The sequence below is a fragment of the Mobula hypostoma genome, chromosome 19, assembly GCF_963921235.1.
Source record: "Mobula hypostoma chromosome 19, sMobHyp1.1, whole genome shotgun sequence".
NCBI classification, from domain to species: Eukaryota; Metazoa; Chordata; class Chondrichthyes; order Myliobatiformes; family Myliobatidae; genus Mobula; species Mobula hypostoma.
In genome coordinates, this window is record NC_086115.1 from 54739973 (window position 1) to 54763046 (window position 23074).

General features: G+C 41.8%; 1 protein-coding gene across 2 annotated transcripts in view; it reads right to left on the bottom strand.

Annotated features, from left to right (window-relative positions):
* Positions 1-6453, bottom strand: part of wdr11 (WD repeat domain 11) — a 144438-nt gene extending 137985 nt beyond the window's left edge. The window contains exon 1 of one of the 2 annotated variants that reach the window (XM_063071922.1): positions 6286-6453. In XM_063071922.1, coding sequence (XP_062927992.1) covers positions 6286-6368 — 83 coding nt within the window. In that variant the 5' untranslated portion in view covers positions 6369-6453. The remainder of the gene's footprint in view (positions 1-6285) is intronic. The other variant, XM_063071923.1, reaches the window with a different exon arrangement.
* Positions 6454-23074: the final 16621 nt, after the last annotated feature.

Sequence of the window (23074 nt, forward strand, 5' to 3'; positions counted from 1 at the left end):
AAGGCTGGTACAGGGTTCTGAGTTGGATGATCAGCCATGATCATACTGAATGGCGGGGCAGGCTCGAAGGGCCGAATGGCCCATTCCTGCACCTATTTTCTATTTTCTATGCAAGAGAAAGCTAGTTAAACATGCAGTTGTAAGGGCTAAAATCTCCTGGGAATTTAAGATAAACACTTAATCCAATTAAGCCAAAATCCTGCTTTGATTGTACTCTGTTTCATAAATTAGTGTTAATTATAACATTCAATAATCATGTTCCATATTCCTGATCAGATTCAGGGTTAGTATCAAACAGCAACATATTACTCAATGTTTAATAAAGATTTTCATCCATTGGCGATGGCTCATTATGTCCTCTCTCTCTATATATAGCATAGTGTCAAGCTTAATTATGTAGCTTGCCTGGTTAATTACCACTAATGAACATCAATTCTGAGTTGGAAGCATCAAAGCATCTGGATACATAAAATTTTAATAGAACTTAGACAAGAAACACATCCCATAAAGGAGGAAAAGATGCAAATGTTTTCTACAGTCCCTCATTTTCTTCTGTGGATTGCTAGAGGAAACTGAAGCTGCAAATTAAACAAAATATGCTCTTGTGTTTTATAAAGTATTGTAGACATATATCTGCGACCGTGAATGCTTCATGAATTTGTAACTTTAGTAAAATGTAATGTGACAAAATGGAACCTATGAAATCCCAAGGTGCTTTGCTGGTTTGCATGGGAAGCTTATAAGACTATGTGTTTTATCAAGATGTCTGTTTTAGGACAGGAGATGGGTGTTTTATGGCGGGGGGGTCTTTTTGACAATAGAGGAAAATAGGACAGGCAAATTGGCTGTTTGAAGAATAAATGATAGGAACTAAAGACTGCGCAGATAACAGAGGAATGCTATTATGGAATGAAGTAACCTAATTACTGTTCTCTGTAAAAAGTATAGAAGTACTTTCTTTGAGACACAAGATCGGAAACTATTCTCCAGCATAATATTTGGAGGTAGTTTCCCCTTGCAAGTAAATAATAAATGTGCAAAAATGTGACCCACTCAGAATTTGTTGTCAGTTGTTTCTGTATATTAGAAGCTAAGTGGTACATGAGAGTATCGATAGAGCAGCTTATCAGAAGGCCAAAATACAGATCCAGCCTTGGGTTAACAAGAACAAACCATGTTCATCGCTATAATATATAGGAGGTACATGAGTATATTTTGGGGGGTGTTGAAGGCAGGAATATAAAGGTAGAGAAGCTTGTCCTAAGTAATGGGATCAAGTTTTCTCTTAAAAGAAATACAGATTTACAAGTCACAGAGATGAGAGGGAAAACCACGTGCATCCCTATCATCAAGCAAGTACCAAAAGAGTGACATGGTTAGCCAGTTGTCTGTTTCTGTACCAAAACTTAGCTTAATTTTCATTGGCTTTCTAAAGGTATTATGAAATTTGGTGCAGCACTCATTTCTCTTCCTACAGATATTGGAGTCATGTATCTTTTTATTGCTTGTCTGTATTCATATTCTCTCTCTCTCCCCTCCCTCCCCCTTGATGAGGTCGGCGAACGGGGCCAGAGCAAAGTTCAATTGACGCCGATTATAGATCTGGACTCCAGTTTTTTTATGATGTGTTCTATTTCTACTTCTAGTTCTGGACACTTTTTTTGTTACTACTTTCATGTGATTTTTGAATCAAGGTGGCCTGCAGATAATGAACAGAGCTGTACAGTACTGAAATATGCCTTTTGAATTGGTGTTTTATATTCCGTGTTTCTCGCTCATTTTTTTACGGCCATTGTCATTGTGTGGGGGAGGGTTGATGTTTGATGTTTTTCTTTGAACAGGTTGGTTCCATGGTTGCTCTTTGTTTCGTGACTGTCTATGGGGAAGACAAATTTCAGGGCTGTTTACTGCATACATAATTTGACAATAAACGTACTTTGAATCTCTGTGGCATACCCTCACGCTAGGTTAAGGTAATTTTTTCATGTGGATTTGGGTGGCGGTAAAATAAATGAAAGTAGTCACCTGTTCACCTGCTTGGTGGCGTAGAGAGGAAGTGAGCAGAGAGCGCATATTTCTTGTTGATTGCTCGTCCTTGTTTGAATTTGATTCAATTACACTCATCTTTGTTTGAATTTGATCCAATTATGCTCGTCGCACTCGTTTTTGTTTTACATGAGTTACAGAACAGTTGACTAATTTCACTGTTGGTTTGTAATAAATAATTATACATACTTTTTTGACCTGGAATTCAGTTAGTTGGAAGCGCATCATACAGTGTGATACTCCCTCACTTGGCCTCTCAGTGACTTTTAGTTTGTTCTCAAGTAATCACTACAACAAATTTGTCATGCTACATCTTTCATCCAAGTTTCAATAATTCCTGACAATACTATTGAAGATGACTTGCACAAAACAGGAAAACTTTCAAAAGACAAACATAAGTCAACGGAACTTAAACCACAGGCATTTTTGGAAACACTGAACATGAGATTTATACAGAAAGTAAAAATGACTGCATTTTTCCTCCCAATCAAGTGGAATCTGTAGAAGACCTAAGCATTTATGATTCTTAATCTACCTGTCAAATTAGTTGAAGGGGCCAATTCCACACTGTATCTCAATCAATAAGTAAAAATAAAGAAGTTCAAACCACCTAGGACAAGGTATCAGTTCACATGAAGGGTCATGACTTGGAATGTCGACTGTCCATTTCGCTCTACAGCAGCTCAGCCTGACCCACTGTACTATTACCATAAGCGAATGAGTACACCAAACAAGGCTTGAAGAAAATGGCTTTTATCTGCCACTTTTACATTGACTCTGGTTCATTTGCACCATCAACAAGTGGATTACATAATTGTCCAAGCCTTCTTTGACAAACTTTGCTCTCTGCCTCCTCCAAGAGGGCCACAACCTCGTCGTGGTTTGGAGGCTTGCATCCCTCAATGAGCCAAAGAGCTCTGTTGGCTGGAGTCAGGGCTTTATGCTTTGGCTCTTGGTAGGGTCACCCATGCCAAACAGGTCAAAGGGTAGAAGCCAGACTGAGTAGTCCACCAGTCCTCCAGGCTTGGGGGTCCAGCTCAGGGCTAACAACCCTAACTAGTAAAACAAAACTGTTATATTATGGAAATAGCAATGAAGAACCCTCCTACATCTGAGTGTGGCAGTATTCCCAAGTCTCCACCCAGGACATGCATGACTGACAGTAGTGAAAACTGAGAGGAAGATACTGAAATGATGAAGGAAGCCCTGAACACCATCAAAGATGGAGCTTCATTGCTGAACTAAACGCCAGCGTTGTAAGTAAGTAAGTAGCTCTCCATCTAGTAAGTAGCTCTCCATCTACCAGAAACACAAGGAAAGCAAATAGTGGACACAGATTCTATTTCTATAACAACCTTAATGTAATGAAACATCCTGAGGTGCTTTGGAGGAGCATTACCATAATTTCACACTTAAACAAGATAGCAGATGCAACGGCCAATGACCAAAGCTTAAGTCAAAGAATCAGGCTGTAAAGAGCATTTCAAAGCAGGAAATAGATGGAAGGATTTACGCTGAAAATTCAGAGATTAAGGCTTTAGTTGCCAAGAACATGGTTGTCACTAATGGCATTATTGCGTTCGACAATGATCAAGAGGAGTGCACAAAGCACGGAGAGCTAAAGCTCAGAATTTACAAAGAAAGGAAAAGATGTGACAATGGAGAGAAAGAAAAACAGAGCTGAGCATTTTAAAATTCAGTCACAGGTAGAAAAGTGTTTGGAATCAGGAACTGATCCAAGGTTAAGATAGAAGGTTTCAGACGCCTTAAATTTGTAGGAACATATGCCAGAAGTGAATTAAAACAGACCAGAGTAGGAAATAAGAGAAGCTTAATGAGGGTAAGGAAATTTTGTAAGTAAAGAACATGGAAAACTTGACCAGACAGAAACGATCAGAATGACACTGAGTTCCACGAGCATCTCAGTCTTGATATTCTTTGCACAAGTTCTATACTGACTTAATAAATCATCGTTACTCTTTGTTATATGGCTAAAATCCTACAAATCGATATCTGGGGTGGACCTTCACCACAAGGTTCAAACATATAGTTCACCACTGAATTCTAAGGTACAAGCCCTCTTCCAATTGTTACCATCAGGAAGGAGGTACAGAAGCCTGAAGGTACGCACTCAGCGATTCAGGAACAGCTTCTTCCCCTCTGCCATCCGATTTCTAAATGGACATTGAACCCATGAACACTACCTCATCACTTCTTTATTTCTGTCTTTTTTGCATTACCTATTTTAACTTAACTATTTAATATATATACTTAATGTTACTTGTTTTTTTCCATATTTTCATTGTACTGCTGTCATAAAGCATAAAGTTAACAAATTCCACGACATATAATGGTGATATTCAACCTGATTCTGATCATTAAGAATTGGAATTAAACGTTGACTTTGTCAATGACAACCATTTCCTATTTTTTTAAAAAAAAAGCAGAATAGCTTTTTAAATTTATTTCAGAATATAAACTTGGTATGTTGAGAACCTTTCTTCCCCAGAGGATATTATAACCAGATGCATTTATACATCATTCTAACATCTTATTGGTAAGTTTTATAAATAACATCACTTCATTTCAGATTTTTTTTAAATTGAATACACCTTGTTCCAAGATGCAATATAAATTATAGTTGCCAACATACTGTGTAGCAAGGATGATCAAAGGAATGAAAATGTTTTTTGAAGTATTGTCACTTTTATAATATTCAGAAGCAAAACAGCTGACTGCACTCTGCAGGATTCCACATGTAGCAATGAGAAAGGCATATGAGGGTCATGTAGTTGTGTCAATGAATTTTTGACGTGGTGTTTGACAAGTAATCTAGTAGGCAAAATTATAGTTGTGCATTAAAGGAAATGTAGTAAGTATACAAAATGAGCTAAGAGCTAGAGAGAGTATTAGCTAATAGCTGTTTTTCGAGCTGAAGGAGTATACAGAATACTTTTGATTATATCACTTGAACCCAACTCCCTGGTCTGTTCCCATAAATCTATATTTTAAATTCATTAAATTTCCTTTTAAAAGTAATTGGTGCTGATAGTATTCAGTCTGTTCTGCAGTTATCCCTAAATTAGAAGGTTGCATGGCTATCAGTGTGTGGTTGGGAGTATATTTAAAAATTTCAGTAATATTTGATTAATATTGTAAATATACTGTCTTATTAAGCTTTCTTTGTTTATATAATTCATAATGGGTGAAACGTAAGAAGCATATGAATGATGTACGTCATTATACCAGCATGTCATATGCGAGCTCCTCACTAAAGAAAAAGAACGAAGTAAACAATTGTCCCAGCTCCTTGTTTTTTTCTTTCTATTTGTTTCTAGAGTTATAAAACATAACATGGTCAGCCAGTGGCTGCTGTACATTAAAAGTTGCATGGCTACCAGTACAGGTGATGGGGTAGAGATATGTCTCCAGCAAAGGAAGTGTAAGATGCTCCTTCCCTCCGCTAGCCTGCAGGTCACCCTTCAGCAAGGTGTAGCATCTGCTTAGCCCCAACCCAAAACAATCATGATCGCCTACGTCATACGACACGGCACATATTAATGATGATGATGGCCACCAGTGATCTTGGCTCCTTGGCCATCCTATATGTTTCCTAAGGCCCTGACCCAGTCCTACTTTACTAATAGCAAGTCCAGCCCCGAATGAAATCAGATGTGCCCCAGTGTGTTGGTACACATGCCCACGGTAGCCAGTGGAGGGGAGGGGGGCACATGTAGCAGTTATGTGGCATACATACATACACACACATACACACCTGTCAGGTCACAATCCTCTTGTCAAAATTAAAATTCTAACAGATACATAGATTCCTGCAAAGTATTCTATTGTGGCTAAGGATTTATGCTGTACCAATGACCTAAGTTACATGGGAAACCATGACGGTGGATTTAAAGCAGCTCTTATGGCACACTGTTCTCCCTTTTGGGTAAAATACTTCAGTTATACTATATCAAGCAATTGCATTCGAATTAATTTCTGTAAGACCCGCTAGTGCAGGCCGCTGAAATGTGTGATTATTCGAGTGGGGGATGTAACAGTTACTTTACACAACTCATATCTAACCAACATGTACTTTACAATAAAAACGGCGTGCTGTCAGAGATCGGCGGCAGAGCCGACAGTTTAAGGAACAGGAGCTGGTGCTCTGCCCCTCTTGTGCTGAATGTCACCCCGGCGTGGGCCGGGAGCTTCTGCCCAGGCCCCGGCGCCGCCACTCACCAGTCGGCTGCCCCTCGGTTCTGGCCGCTCAGCGTTCCCGTTAAGGTCCTGGCGGAGAGCTTGATATTAACCGAGAACAGCATCCTCGCTCGCCTCCCGAACAACCCGTTTCCCCGGTTCCCTCACGGAGCGGCTGACTTCCGGGCTGCCATGTAAACAGGAAGCGAGTGTCCCGGAACAGGACGGGCCTCTCGGTGCGCTGGCCAGGGGTTCCAGCAAGTGCAATGGGCAACAGGAGACAGACAGTTGCTTCAGTCCATATTTTTTAATATTTGAAAAAATGTTCCAGCCAAAATATAGTCATTCCAAATCATAATTAAAAGGCAAAAAAAACTGCAAACGCGGAGATCTGAAACATTTTGCACAGTTGTGTCTCAGCTCCTTTTCTCCCACTAAGGGAGGATTAAGATCCCCCTTGATCTCATCTTCTGCTTCCACCAACTTCCACATTTTACAGAATGCAGTCATAGAAAAAGTACAGCACTGAAACAGGCTCTTCAGCCCATCTAGTCCATGCCAAAACCACTTAAACTGGGACCATAACCATTCATACCCCTACTATCCCTGTACCCATCCAAACTTCGCTTAAACGTTGAAATCAAGCTCACATGCACCACTTGCGGTGACAGCTTATTCCACACTCTCATGACAGCCTCAGAGAAGAGGGGTGTCGTTTTAGAATGGAAATCAGGAGGAATTTCTTTAGCCATAGAGTGGTGAATCCATGGAATTCTTTGCTACAGGCAGCTGTGGAAGCCAAGTTTTCATGTATATTTAAGGCAGAGGCTGATAGAATATTAATTGGACTGGGTATGAAGGGATACGGTGAGAAGGCAGGAGATTGGGGCTGAGAGGAAAATTGAATCAGCCATGATGAAAAGGCAGAGAGACTCGATGGGCTAAATGGCCTAATCCTGCTCCTATACGTTATTGTCTTATGGGCTCTCTGAGTGAAGAGGTTTCTCCTCACATTATCCTTAAACTTTCCACCTTTCACCATTAATCCATGACCTCTGGTTGTAGTCCCCACCTAACCTCAGTAGAAAAAATCTGCTTGCATTTACCCTATCTATACCCCCCAAAAATTTGAATACCTCTATCAATTACCATTCTGATCTTCCAGAGGATCAACTTTGTCCCTTGCAATCCTTTAGTTCTTAACATCTCTGTAGAATCACTTCGGATTCTTCTTCACCTTGTCTGATGCCTTCTTTTAGCTCTCCTGATTTATTTCTTAAGTGTTCTCTTGCATTTCTTATACTCCATAAGCACCTTATTTGTTCCTATCTGCCTATACCTGTTATGGATCTCTTTTTTTTACCTTGATCAGGGCCTCAATATATCTTGAAAACCGAAGTTCCCTACACTTGTTATCTTTACCTTTTATTCTAACAGGCACATACAAGCTTTGTACTCTCAAAATTTCACCTTTGAAGACCTCCCACTTACCAAGTACACCTTTACCAGAAAGCAGCCTGTCCTAATCCACATTTCCCTGGTATTCTCCATTAATACATGCATCTTCAACATGGTGCCACCACCTGCTACATCCTCCTCTGCCTTGTCAGCGTTCCATAGGAACTATTCCTTCTGGGAATTCGCTGATCCACCACTATTATCCACTCCCATTCTTGTGGCACTCATATAATCACGAGTGATGCATGGGAAGGATGCATGACAAGAGCTACTTGCACGAAGAATTAGTTTAAAGTGAGGAAGAGTTCTGCTGTGTTGACCTCACGCACTTGTCTGAGACCATCTCTACCCAGTGGCAAGATGGCTGGAGATGGAGTCAGATGCAGTGGATGACCATGATGTCCTTGGTACCTCATCTCACCTTAAGTGTTCCACAGGTGCTCGCTGGGTCTGCCTTCCTGCCTGTTGAACCAGACTAGTGATTACCTCCACGCAGTCTGCAGGGTCCAGTCTTTGCTAACTTGGGTAGACAAGCCCAAACTTACTGTGGGTTTAGAACCCATCGGTTCCCCTCACCTGGTTTGAAGCAGCTTACCAGGGTGTGGCCACTGTCACTAGCAAACAGTTGCTTGAAGCCACAGGTGAGTGCTGAGTGCCGAGCGGGGACCAATGGTAGAAGTGCTACTCCCTCAGAGGCACTACCCCTCTCTGACACCCCATACACCCTAGGCAACGCATCTATCCTTTTAACTCAACCCCCGCCCCCCCAGCCCCCGCCAACCCAGGATGAAAATATTCCTTCCAGCTGAAGCAATGATTCGTCTGTCCTCCTTCTGGTTTACTGCGCTGCAAAAGCACCAAATTCCCCTGGCAAATATATTCATTATTATCAACAGGAACATTGAAAAGTAGGATGGGACAGGGTGCTAGAAAAATGTAATTATCTTACAGTGCCAATGATCAGCATTCAGGGTTTAATCACTGCTGTCTGTAAAGAGTTTGTATGGTCTCCAGGTGACCACACGGATTTCCTCCCAGTCCTCCAGTTTCCTCCCAATTTCAGGGGGCATGGGATCTGGGGAAACTTGGCTGAGTGGACTCAGAATTGGCTTGCCCATAGAAGGCTGAAGGTGGTTGTAGCTGAAGCATATTCTGCTTGGAGGTCAGTGACTTCTGGTATTCCCCAGGGATCTACTATAGGTCACCTGCTCTGTGTGACTTTTATAAATGACTTGGATGAGGAAATGGAAGGATGGGTTACTGAAGGTTGGTGCTGTTGTGGATAGTGTAGAAAGTTGTCATAGGTTACAGTGGAATATTGACAGGATGCAGATCTGGGCTGAGAAGTGGCAGATGCAGCCTAATCCAGAAAAGTGTGGAGTGATACACCTAGGAAGGTCGAACCTGAAGGCGGAGTCCGGGGATAATGGCAGTATTCTTAAAAGTATGGAGGAACAGAGGGATCTTGGGGTCCACGTCCATAGATTTCTCAAAGCTGCCAACGAAAGATGATAGGGTTTTTAAGAAGGATATGGTGTGTTGGTGTTCATTCATTGGGGGATTGAGTTCAAGAGCCACGAGGTAATGTTGCACCTCTAAAAAGCCCTGGATAGACCACATGTTGAAATGACTAACAGAAAAGAGTATCATTTTAAGAAAAATAGAAACATAGAAACATAGAAACATAGAAAATAGGCGCTGGAGTAGGCCATTCGGCCCTTTGAGCCTGCACTGCCATTCAGTACGATCATGGCTGATCATCCAACTCAGAACCCTGTACCTGCCTTCCCTCCGTACCCCCTGATCCCTTTAGCCACAAGGGCCATATCTAACTCCCTCTTAAATATAGTCAACGAACTGGCCTCAACTGTTTCCTGTGGCAGAGAATTCCACAGATTCACCACTCTCTGTGTGAAGAAGTTTTTCCTCATCTCAGTCCTAAAAGGCTTCCCCTTTATCCTTAAACTGTGACCCCTCGTTCTGGACTTCCCCAACATCGGGAACAGTCTTCCTGCATCTAGTCTGTCCAATTCCTTTAGAATTTTATACGTTTCAATAAGATCCCCCCTCAATCTTCTAAATTCCAGTGAGTATAAGCCTAGCTGATCCAGTCTTTCATCATATGAAAGTCCTGCTATCCCAGGAATCAATCTGGTAAACCTTCTTTGTACACCCTCTATGGCAAGAATGTCTTTCCTGAGGTTAGGGGACCAAAACTGCACACAATACTCCAGGTGTGGTCTCACCAAGGCCTTGTACAACTGCAGTAGTACCTCCCTGCTCCTGTACTCGAGTCCTCTTGCTATGAATGCCTTTTTCACCGCCTGCTATACCTGCATGCCCACTTTCAATGACTGGTGTACAATGACACCCAGGTCTCGTTGCACCTCCCCTTTTCCTAATCGGCCACCATTCAGATAATAATCTGTTTTCCCGTTCTTGCCACCAAAGTGGATAACCTCACATTTATCCACATTAAATTGCATCTGCCATCAATTTGCCCACTCACCTAACCTATCCAAGTCACCCTGCATCCTCTTAGCATCCTCCTCACAGCTAACACTGCCGCCCAGCTTCATGTCATCCGCAAACTTGGAGATGCTGTATTTAATTCCCTCGCCTAAGTCATTAATATATATTGTAAACAACCGGGGTCCCAGCACTGAGCCTTGCGGTACCCCACTAGTCACTAAGGTGACGGAGGAAAGTGTAGAGGAGATATGTGAGGTAAGTTTCTTACAGAGAGTTGTGGGTGCATGGAACGTGCTGCAGGGCTGATGGTTGAGGCAGATACATTTGGGGCATTTAAGAAACTCTTAGATTGGCACATGGATGATAGAAATCTGGAGGTCCATGTGGAAGGAAAGGGTTAGGTTGATTTTAGAGTCGGTTGAAAGGTCATTATAACATCGTGGGCCGAAGCATTTGTACTCTGCTGTAACGTTCTATATCCTATGCTATATGTTTGTTGCGAAGACGTACTGGTTAGCAATACACACAATGTGGTGGGGGAGCTCAGCAGGTCGGGCAGTATCTATGGATGGGAATAAGTAGTCGATGTTTTGGGTGACTTTTCATCAGTACCAGTTAGGGTTGGTAGGTTGTGTGCATGCTATGTTGGCACTGGAGGCATGGTGACCCTACGGGCTGCTCCCAGTGCATTCTGGGCATTGTTGGTTATTGACGCAAAAGACGCATTTCACTGTATGCTTCGATGGTTCAATATATATGTGACAAATAAAGCCAATCTTTAATTTTTTTAAGATCATTTACATTATTAAATTAGAAGCAGAAATAGATCATACCTAAATCATTTAGGTATATTTAAAGTGGAAATAGATAAATATTTGAAAGTTTAAGGAATTAAAGTCAGGGCAGGCTCAAGGGGTATGGTGGATACTTCTGTTTTGTGTTGTACTATGACTGGAACATTCATCCAGTAACACCATGCACATAGTTGACACAAGTTGGTGTAAATCTTTAGCATTCAGGATGAAGTAACAATGTAGCTGAGGAATTATAATGTGAAGCCACAGCATTAAGAGCATATAATTCTGGTCTGTATCCCCAATTAGAAAAGAGAGTAAAGATCACAAACACAAGAAAATCTACAGATGCTGGAAATTAAAGCAACATAGTCAATGTTACAGGCTGAGACCCTTCATCAAGACTGGAAAGGAAGGGGAGAAGAGTGTAAAGATATTGTCCCTAGTTGGGAAAGAACCAAGGAAGGAAGATATTGCTGGGAACAAGCACCTCAGAAAAGCATTCATTAAAGAAGTGAAGGTTGTTAGATACAGTACATCATACAGATTTGGCCAATTGGTTGGTTGATCCATCCATTATGTGGCTGGCCATATCTTTAGTCAGAGAGTGGTGAATCTGTGGAATTTATTGCCACAGGAGGCTGTGAAAGCCAAGTGTTTATGTATTTTTAAGGCAGGCATTAATAGATTCTTAATTGGTCAGGGCATGTATGGAAATGGGGAGAAGACAGGAGATAGGGGCTGAGAGAAAAAAAAAGATCAGCCATGATCAAATGATGGAGCAGGCTCGATGTGCCTAATGGCCTAATTCTGCTCCTATATCTTATTGTCTTATGGTCTAATATCAAGCCCTATTAGATCTCACTTTCCATTGCTAAAACTATTCACCCTAGATTGCAAATGTAACTCACAATTTCTTTTCTACACTATTATAAAGCTCTTTAACCTCATCTTGCTATTGAAATTCATAAATGCAACAAAAGATCATGTTTAAACCATCAACAAAAGTCTAGTCTTGGGGAATTCTGCCACTTGAAAAGAAGAATTGTGTTGGGCCCTACTGGTGCTTGGTGTCAATGGAGGAGGTTCTCTTACTGGGTAAAAATGTCTGAAAAATAACACAAATTCTTTTGAACAAATGTTTTGTATGCTTGCCTTAGCAAAAATAATGCATGCAGCTTACACTAAATATACTGTAGGTCCAATGATCACATTCTCCATGACACCCAGCTGTCTGTTCTATTCCATGCCAGTGTTACCTCAAAGTTAACACTTGTATATGCGCACAAATTATGAGTGTTGAAGATGTTGTCTTCTTGATGCTAACAAAGCTGCACATTAAATTATTTTGAATTATTTTCAGAGGCATATCAAGTACACAGGACATGTAGCAATGCCAACAAAACAAACTGCAGAATTTTAAAGGAAGTAGGATAAAAACTTCCCCATGTCTTCCATCAGTTTACTGACATGTCTTAGTCCGGGAGAGATCCAGATGGTGTTGCTTCAGGTAAAAGTGATCACTTTTAAGTCCAATTCATTTTTGAATGCTTCACTGCACAAGTCATTTATTACATTCAGTCATAGTTTATTCATTTTTAAATTGTGTTGTTGCAGTTTTTCAATGTGTACTATTAATTTGAAATGCTAGTTCTACCGCTTGTCAATTGCTCTTATGTGACCACCAGTTTCATTCCTCATTTTTTTCATTGATAGACAGTTAAGTATCTCCTTAAACTCTCCTTTTATCTAATATGTGTCTTGCTGTGTTCAAGGACTCATTGGTGGATCTGAACCAATACACCACAACCGTCATGGATTTCATAAAAACAGCTGTAGATGGGTGTATCCCCACAGAATCATTCAGAGCCTTCCCCAACCAGAAAACCCTGAATGGAGCATGAGATCCGCAATTTGATGAGGGTCAGATCAGTGGCATTAAGGTCTGGCAACCAAGTAAGATACAAGAGGTCCAGGTACAATCTTCAGAAAACCATCTCACATGTGAAGTGGCCATTCTCAACCACAAATGAATGACTAAAGAATGTTTGACAGCTGTGACAGGGCTTCGATGCTATCACTTCCTACAAAGTGAAACCAAGTGACACAGGTGTCATGGAACGTGGTAAGTTGCCTCAGTGACTGTCGTCCAGTAGCACTTACATCGACTGTGATGAATCACTTTGTGAGTTTGGTGATGAAACAAATCAACTCCTGCCTGAGAAGTTACTTAGATCTGCTCCAATTTACCTACTGGCACAACAGGTCCGCAGCAGACACCTGAACCCAGCTGGAAGCCAATAAGAGTTTATGCGTCTAGTCAATGGACTTCAAGACCTTGGCCTCGATACCCCCTTGTGCAATTGGATCCTCCATTTCCTCACTTGCAGACCACAGACAGTTCGGATTGACAATTACATCTCTTCCTCAATCTTCATCAACACAGGTGCACCACAAAGCTGCGCATTTAGCCCCCTGCTCTACTCGCTTTATACTTATGACAACGATGCTAAGCACAGTTCCAATGCCATATTTAAGTTTGCTGATGACACTACTGTCATAAGCCAAACCAAAAATGGTGACAAATTAGCAATATAAGAGCGAGACTGAAAATCTGGCTGAATGGTGGCACGGAAACAAGCAGTCACTCAATGTCAGCAAGACCAAGGAGCTGATTATTGACTTCAGGATGAGGCAAATGGAGGTCAATGAGCTACTCCTCATCAGGGAATCAGAGATGGAGAGGGTCAGCAACGTTAAATTCCTCAGTGTTATCATTTCAGAGGATTTAGCACATTAAGTGCCTTTACTTCCTTAGAAGTTTGCAAAGACTTGGCATGACATCTGAAACTTTAACAAACTTGTATAGATGTGTGGTGTGGTGGAGAGTATATTGACTGGTTGCATCACAGCCTGGTATGGAAATACCAATGCTCTTAAATGAAAAATCCTACAAGAATTAGTCGTTATGGCATTTGCATTTTTTGCTGCAGGTACACAAGTAGCTGTCATCCCAGTAAAATTAATTTCTTTCTGGTAGCTGTCCGAACCTCTCACAGTAATATTGCTCATTGTCGTAACGTTTACCATTCTGTCTGAATACTAGAAACATTGCTTTATGAAATTTAGATCCCAAGGGCTTTATTTCACATTGACTTTACACATATTCCCCTGTCATCAGCGCAATTTATCTTTGCACATCATTTCCCCTCATGTTTCCTAGTTCCTAAATCATGGTTCTGTAGCCACCTCTGGGAAGCTCTATAATGAGTTATTTATTTAGCTTTCACTACAGATATTTCTTTTTGGAGAAGCACTTGTCAAGATGATCCCTCTGATCAGACTCAATTTTTAGTCATCATTCCTCATCTACTTGTTTCAAGATATTTTAAATTTATGGCTTTTTCTATTAGAGCAAGAAGCAGAGCAGAAAATTTCTTCAGCTTGTTCCATTTATCAGTGAGGATGTGGCTAATCTTCCACCTTGTCCATTTTCTCACCCAGTCGATGTATACTCGAATCATCATCATCATCATTATATGCCATGTCATATGACATCATCATCATGAGCCGTGTCGTATGATGTGGGCAATCGTGGTCTCGTCACCATGATTGTTCTTGGCAAACTTTTCTACAGAGGTGGTTTGCCATTATTTTCTTCTGGGCAGTCTCTTTACAATGGGTGACCCCAGCCATTATCAATACTCTTCAGACGCTGTCTGCCTGTCATCAGTGGTTGCATACCCAGGACTTGTGCTATGCACCGGCTGCTCATATGACCATACACTACCTGGTCCCATGGCTTCATGTGACCCTGATCGGTTGGGGGGGCACTAAGTAGGTGCTATACTTTGTCCAAGGGTGACCTACAGGCTAGTGGAGGGAAGGAGCACCTTAAACCTCTTATAGTTGAGACATATCTTTACCCCGCCAACCACTTTAATACCCCAACAAAAATTAATTAATTTCAACTACTGAAATTGAGCACTCACAGCCCTCATGAACTGAGATTTCCCACAGAACTTACTGCAATCATCACAGTATCAGGTCATTTCCTGAGATCCCATTGCTGGACTCTCCAGATGGACAAAACAGCTATCAATCTTTTCATTCCACTTTTAATGTTAAATATCTGAATGAGATCATTTTACTCATTTTATTGTTCATTTATTGCTGCTCATTTATTCACTCCAGGCAGATGGGGCTCATCAGCCATGGTTGCCAGCTTATCTAGGAGAAGGAAAACTCTGATCTCAGACCTCTGTTGCCTTGTAGCTATACCCACTCATGGGGAAGGCTTTGGTAGTGAACCCCAAGGGAAAAATCAGAAGCTGGAGGCCCTAAGGCAGTCTTACAATGAGTTCAATGCTGACTGGCAACTTCTACAATGTCGCCTGTGCCCAACTGTATCAGTTCCTTCGGATTCATCAGCTCATGGAGAGTGGAAAAGGTGTGTTACTCTCCATCTCATACTACCCTGGCTTGATTACTAGCTTGTCTATCGATAGCGATGTAGACTGCTAGGACATAACGTCCACAGTCTACACCAACCAATGGAGGGGCCTTTTGCTTCTTTTTTAACAAGTTCACAATAAACTATCAGGAGTCTGCAGTTCAATAAGTTATTGTGGCTGACCTCCTCAGCACCATTTTCCTGCATTGACTCCATACCCTTTGATTTCCTTCTTTATCTAAAAATATATTAAGCTCTATCTCGATGTTGCTCAGTGACCTAAGCAGCACAGCTCTCTTGGGTAAATAATTCCAAAAATCCACCATTTCTTGGGGAGGAAATTTCATCTCATTTCCATTTGACTAGCTGTCCTTTTAGTTTGATATTGTGATCCCTGGTTCTGGACATCCCAGCCAACTCCTTATCTACCCTATCAACTCCTATATTTCACATATAGAAATGTCACTTCGGTAAGTTTGTGAGAAGGCTTTGTGGAATCAGTGGAGAAAAATGGGAAAACAATATCACCCCAGCAGATCTTCCAGTGCACTTCATGCTGTGTTACAGAGCTAAACATAATCTTTTTCACCCAGAGGCTAAAAGACAGCAGAAAGCAGGACTAGTTTTAAACTCATACAGTTTGCACTTGGTTTTATACTTCTATTAAGTCATTTTCTGTGATAAAGAGGCTTTCTCCATATTTATTTATTTATTTACTGACATACAGCCCTTCAAGCTGCACCAATCAGCAACCCCCAATTTAACTCTAGCCTAATCACGGGACAACTTACAGTGTCCCTTTAACCTACTAACCGGTACGTCTTTGAACTGTGGGAGGAAACCGGAGAATCTGGAGAAAACCCAAGCATTCCACGAGGAGGATGTACAGATGCCCTACAGATGATGTTGGAATTGAACTACAAACTCCAAAGCCAGCCCCCCGCGCCCCCCCCCCCCCACCGAGCTGCAATAGTATTGTGCTCACCACAGTACTACCACGGTGCCCATATTTCCAGTTTGGTAAAATGCTAAACCCAGTGGTGAAAGAAATTCCAATTTCATCACACTTAACGCATGGAGGAAATGTTATAAAGATAAATATTATAAATGTTAATTATAATCTGAACCTAGCTACAACAAATTCTAGGGGAAACTCCATTTTGCATGAAACTGGTGTTCTATTAGATTTCAAAATGTTAATCAAGAACACTGAATTTAAACATTGAAACAATGTTGAGCAGTAGGATACCTAACTTCAGTGAATTCAACAATTAGCCCCATGACTCTAATAACCTTACAGTGAAGTAGTTACATGAATTGTTTAATTACCTATTTGGAAGATTATTCAGCATATTTGAAGGCAATGGTCACTGTAGGAAGTGCTGTATCTGCATCTGAACAGCTTAATCAAAGTAAACCTGCAAGCAAAGTTTATTTTCACACGACTTAACTGTGTCTTATTGATGTTCACAGTTTTCGGATCTGAAATGTATCAGCATTGTGTAACATCGGATATATGGGTCACCTTCACCACTGCAAGCAATGTACAATTTATGGTAATGTAACAGTTTGCATGCACCGTCAGAGATGCAGAGTATTTACTGATGGAATTTACATGAGATAGTGTTTGTGAAGCAAATCTAGCTGATCCCCATCTGTCTGTGAGTTTTATAGATGACTGTTGTTTACCCAGAACCACTTTGATAAAACAATCAAATGTCTGCCAGCTTTCACTCTGGAGAGAAATTAGTTAAATGTTGTGAAACTATGTCAATTTGTGGCCCACAATGTTCCAAATGCAAGCTATTTGCATAAATATATAAAGACCAACACATCGTGGAGTGCAAATTACGGCAACACGCATGAACAATGAGGTTTTCAAAGAATATTCTTTTATTAAAAAGAATAATAACCTGCTTTTCTATTGCACGTTCCAATATAACCTGATGATCTCAGTCCAAGAGTTTTCTGAAAAAACAAGTGAACTAAGTAGGTACAGCTTAGAAATTCTTTTGTTTGCTTACTCTGGTGTGAAAATAAGTGCTACATATTGTGTATATTTGTTTTGTTTATAAATGCAAAAGCATTTACTGAAAAGGCATTAGGAAATTAAAACCAACTTCCAACCAAGCTGCTGTGTGATATATTTTATTGAATTGCATTCTGCTGAATAGTCTATGCACAAGAACATAAAACGGTGACTGGCCCTTCAGCCCACAATGTTGTGCCAAAACCAATTAAATCAGTAATCAAAAGGCCAACTAAGCTAATCCTTTTTGCCTACACAATGTCCATATCCTTCCAGTTCCCTCACATTCCTGTGCCTATCTAAATGTCTCTTAAAAATCACAAATGCACCTGTCTCTGCCATCATCCCAGGCAGTGCATTCTGGGCATCCACCACTCTATGAAAAAAACTTGCCCCTCACATCTCCTTTGAAATTACCCCCTCTCGTCTTAAAAACATTCTGGTATTAGTCTTCTCAACACTGGGAAAGTGATACCGTCTGCTACTCTCTCTATGCTTCTCATAATCGTATTAACCTCTATCTGATCTCCCCAAAGTTTACAAATTTTGTAAAGGTCAATCTTGATTCAATCAAAATGGCTTTGAATTGTCTTATTACAATTTCTGGCTGAAAACTAATGATATACATCAGGACCAATTACCCCCCCACCCCCCGAGAGATTTGCCCAATTAAATATTTACTAGCCATCAAGGTTACAGTTCTTACTCTCAAGTTAAATGAAATTTTAACTGGATTTCGGATTTTATTAAAAGCAGGGAAAAAATCTGCTTAGGAACGTATTTTGGACGTTTATACTCAATATTTCAGGCAGTTGAAACAATAGATATTATTGGGACATCAAGAGTAGCAGGGTTCATATTAAACAGCATTTGATATTGACACATCTTCCCAGTGATAACTCAAATTCGGCTAAAAAGCTAATCCTCTCCAAAAACAGTGAATTGATGTTCCACTTGCAGCTCTGAATGACGAAGACATAAACTGAAAAAATATAGGAAACTTTTTAAGTGTAAAAACAAATCAGCCACAGATTAGCTATAATGTGAGGAATATAGAGATAAATTTCAAAACTTTAGTACAGATTCATTAACTTGATTTGCACTCAAGATCCTATTTCATTGAAATTGTTCTGAAATAGCTTTCTTGACCAGTTCGCTCTTAACCTTTGAATGTCCAATTGCCATTGCAACATTAACTGCCTCCCTTACCCACTTGAACTCCACTCCATTCGAATACACTGCCCACCATTCATTCTTCCTCAATCCAAGACTATTCCTCAAAGCTGCAGACAAGGGTGGTCCGGTTGTAGTCTGGTGGATCAACACTACCTAACTGCCAGACGACAGCTCTCAGATGCCTCTTCATATCAACCCTAGACTATGACCATGCCGATGAGCACCAAGACACATGTCCTACACCATAACAGATGTCACCACATTAGGAAATCACAGCCTTCTAGTAGTCCAACTTCATACTGCCTACTTCCTTCTCTTACCCAAGATCCACAAAGAAGATTGAATTGAATTGAATTGAATTGACTTTATTACTTACACCCTTTATATGCATGAGGAGTAAAAATCTTCACATTACATCCCCGTCTAAATGTGCAATGTGTAATTTATAGTAATTTATAATAAATATTATGTACAACAGGATCGTCAATATAACATAAAAATACAGTTGCTTCAGCTTGAATTAAGCAGTTTGATGCCCTGGTGGAAGAAGCTGTCCCAGAACCTTTTATCATGGCTTTTATACCGTGGTACTATTTCCCGGATGGTTGCAGCTGGAACAGTTTGTGGTTGGGGTGCCTCAGGTCCCCAATGATCCTTCGGGCCCTTTTTACACATCTGCCTTTGTAAATGTCCTGAATAGCGGGATGTTCACATCTACAGATGCACTGGGCTGTCCGCACCACTCTCTGCAGAGTCCTGCGATTGAGGAAAGTACAGTTCCCATACCAGGCAGTGATGCAGCCAGTCAGAAAGCTCTCAATTGTGCCCCTATAGAAAGCTCTTAGGATTTGGGGGCCCATACCAAACTTCTTCAACCGTATGAGGTGAAAGAGGCGCTGTTGTGCCTTTTTCACCACACAGCCGGTATGTACAGACCACGTGAGATCCTCGGTGATGTTTATGCCAAGGAACTTAAAGCTGTTCACCCTCTCGACCCCAGATCCGTTGTTGTCAATAGGGGCAAGCCTGTCTCCATTCTTCCTGTAGTCCACAACCAACTCCTTTGTTTTCGCGACATTGAGGGAGAGGTTGTATACTTGATACCACTGTGTCAGGGTGATGACTTCTTCTCTGTAGGCTGCCTACAGGGTAGGTTGCCCTCGTTGGTCCATTATTTCAGCCTGCTCATGCTCCACTGAACTTATTTCTCCATGCTTCGTCTTCACACTGTCTCCCCTTGTCTAGTGGAACACACAGAATAACAATTCGCTATCGGACTGATGGACACTTCTTTGATCTGCAACGCCTCAAGGCCAAGACCAAGGTGCTGGAAGCAATAGTACGAGACTTCCACTTTGCAGATGACTGCGCTCTTGCAGCGCACAGTGAAAGGGACCGGGAGGAGCTCGCTGACTGCCTCGCCATGGCTGCAAGAAAATTCGGCCTAACCTCAGCCTGCAGAAGGCAGAAGTTCTTCTTCAGCCCACGCTCCATATCAAACCTACGGAACCATGAATCGAGATTGAAGGCACACAGCTCAACAATGTTGGCGCCTCCACCTACCTGGGAAGCTGCCTCACCTCCTCCTGCAGTCCAGATTGAGAGGTCTCAAACAGAGTTGCAAAAGCTGGGGCATCCTTTGGCAGGCTATGGACATGCGTGTGGGGAGAATGTGGCATCCGGCTGAAAACCAAGGTGGCAGTCTACGGAGCAGTCGTCCTGACTTCTCTGCTGTATGGCTGTGAAACATGGACCCCATACCGCAGGCACATCAAGATGCTTGACCAGTTCCACATTCAATGCCTTTGCAAGATCATGGGCATCTCGTGGCAAGACAGAGCCCCACCATAGACGCGCTATAAAGGGCTGAGAGTTCTGGCACAGAGACACTGATCATGAAGGCTCAACTTCGATGGTTTGGACATGAGGTCCGGATGGAAGACAACCACCTTCCAAAGGTGGCATTCTTTTCTGAGCTGGCACATGGCACCAGAAAGCAGGGAGGCCCCACAAAGTGCTATGAAGACTGTGTGGAAGTGTCCTTGAAGGCATGCAGTATCCCTGTGACTGGTTGGGAGGCCTTGGCCAAAGACTGCAAACCCTGGTTCCTAGCAGTCTAAAACGGCACCAGCACATTTGAAGAGCCACGGCTGAAGGATCCCGATCAAAAGCACCAGGACCACAAGGAGAGACAACCTGACCCCTCAATGGCCGTAATGTGCCTGACTTGTGGGCGCATCTGCGCTTCCCAGTTTGGGCTTCGCTCTCATCAGAGGCGTCACTGACATCAACATCGTTCCCAACGGACTTCCAGAAAGAAGAACAACTCTGACCAAGCGGAAGCTACTGACACAGTGAAGGAAGCCCTGAATACCGCCAGCAGAGATGGAGGAACTTCACGGCTGCATTAAATGCCAGTGGCATAACAGGAAGAAAACAAGAACATGGTTGTATGGAACGTAAGGCACCTGTACCTGCTGCCCAATGGTAGTAGTTAGAAGAGTGCATAGACTGGATGATTAATTGAGGCAAACCCCCTCACCAGAGGTGCTACCCCTCCTTGGACATCCCATACACCCATTGACATCCCAATGATATGTCAAATTAACACAGCACAAAATGTACAGACCTTCTTGAGAGCAGTAAAGATTTACATGAGACAAAGAGATTTATTTTCCAAAACATTTATGAATAAATAGTTTTAGAGAAAATGAATGCAGAATTTATAATATTACATGTACTGTATTCTCCATAACTCAGATTTATGTGATTAAACATTAAACACCAGCAATTTTTATTTCTGTCAGACTTTTCACTTAGTGAAGTATCCCAAGGCATAACTCAGGCTTGTTGTTGAAGAAAATCTTCACATCAAGCCACATAGTAATTCCATGTGAGTACAGGCTTAGCCTGGTTTAAAGGCTGGTCCTGAGGAGAAAAGGAAAGTAGAGAGACACAGGTTCAGCGAAAGAATCCTGAACCAGGGCTACAAAGGGTGGAGTAATTAAATCTGAACATGTTGAAGAAGCCAGAATTGGTTTAAAAAAAAAAGAGATTTTTGGAGACCTGAGGAAATTGAGGTGGTCACAGGAATAGAGAAGTGGAGGCGATATGAACCAGGAAGCAAAGATGAGAAATTTAAAGCAAAAGCTGTGTTTAATCTTGAGCCTGTGTAGGCCAGTGAGTACAGCAACTATGGCGAATGGTGTTTGATGAGGGTGTCAGCTATGAATTTAAATCCCTCTCCAGGAACATGTGTACAAAACCTCCAGTGCAGTTGAAGGGGTGGAGGTGTCATGTTTTGAATGAGACATTAAGCCAAGCCTGTGCCCACTCTCTGAGACGGATATAACGCATTCACATTATACTGACTAATCTATATTCCTCACTTATCATCACTAAAACTTATGTGGAAATTGGCAGTTTCATTCCTTATATTGCAATGAGGCTACATATTAAAAATAATGAATTTACTGTAAAGCATTTTAGTGTGTCCTGAAGGAGAAAGAAAAAACGTACAAGCATACAAATTAGAAGGAGTAGGTCTCTCATCTCCTCAAGCCTGCTGCACTATTTAAATCCATCATAACAAATTCAATTGTAACCTCAAAAATTCCTGCCTATCTTCAGTAATCTTTCAGTCCTTGCTCATATCAAGTCCTTCCCTTACTTCATGAAAAAAATCAAAGTATCTGCTTTCACAAAGAAGTCCCGATGAAAGGTCTCAGTCCAAAATGTCAACTGTTTATTCATTTCCATAGATGCTGCCTAGCCTGCTGAGTTCCTCCAGCGTTTTGTGTGTGTTATTAAGTATCTGCTTTCACTGATTTTGGAGAAAATAGTTCCAAAGACTCCCAACTCTCCAAGGGAAAGAAATGCCATTGTATTTTTGTTTTAAATTAGCGGGAGACCAATTGATTTGAAGAGAGAGAGTGCTTCGCACAGATCGGAGAGAAAAGTTTAAAAAAGGAGCGTTTTGCGGGGCTCGGCCCGTTAGAATAGTGGGTATGACTGCGAGGCCATTTTTCTGTTCTGGGTGTCAGATGTGAGGTGTCCGGGAGACTTTCAGCCTCCCTGTTGGCCACATCTGCACCAGGTGCATCGAGCTACAGCTCCTCAGAGACCGAGTTGGGGAACTGGAGCTGCATTTCAATGACCTTCAGCTTGTTAGAGAGAGTGAGGAAGTGATAGACAGGAGCTACAGGCAGGTAGTCACCCCAGGGCCACAGGAGACAGACAAGTGGGTGATAAGGAGAGGGAAGGGACGGTGTCACGGAGTGGAGAGCGCCCCTGTGGCTGTCCCCCTTAACAATAAGTACTCTATTTTGAGTACTGTTGGGGGGGACAACCTACCTGGAGGAAGCAACAGTGGCCGTGTCTCTGGCACTGAGTCTGGCCCTGTGGCTGAGGAGGGTAGAGAGCAGCAGCGGAGGACAGCGGTAATAGGGG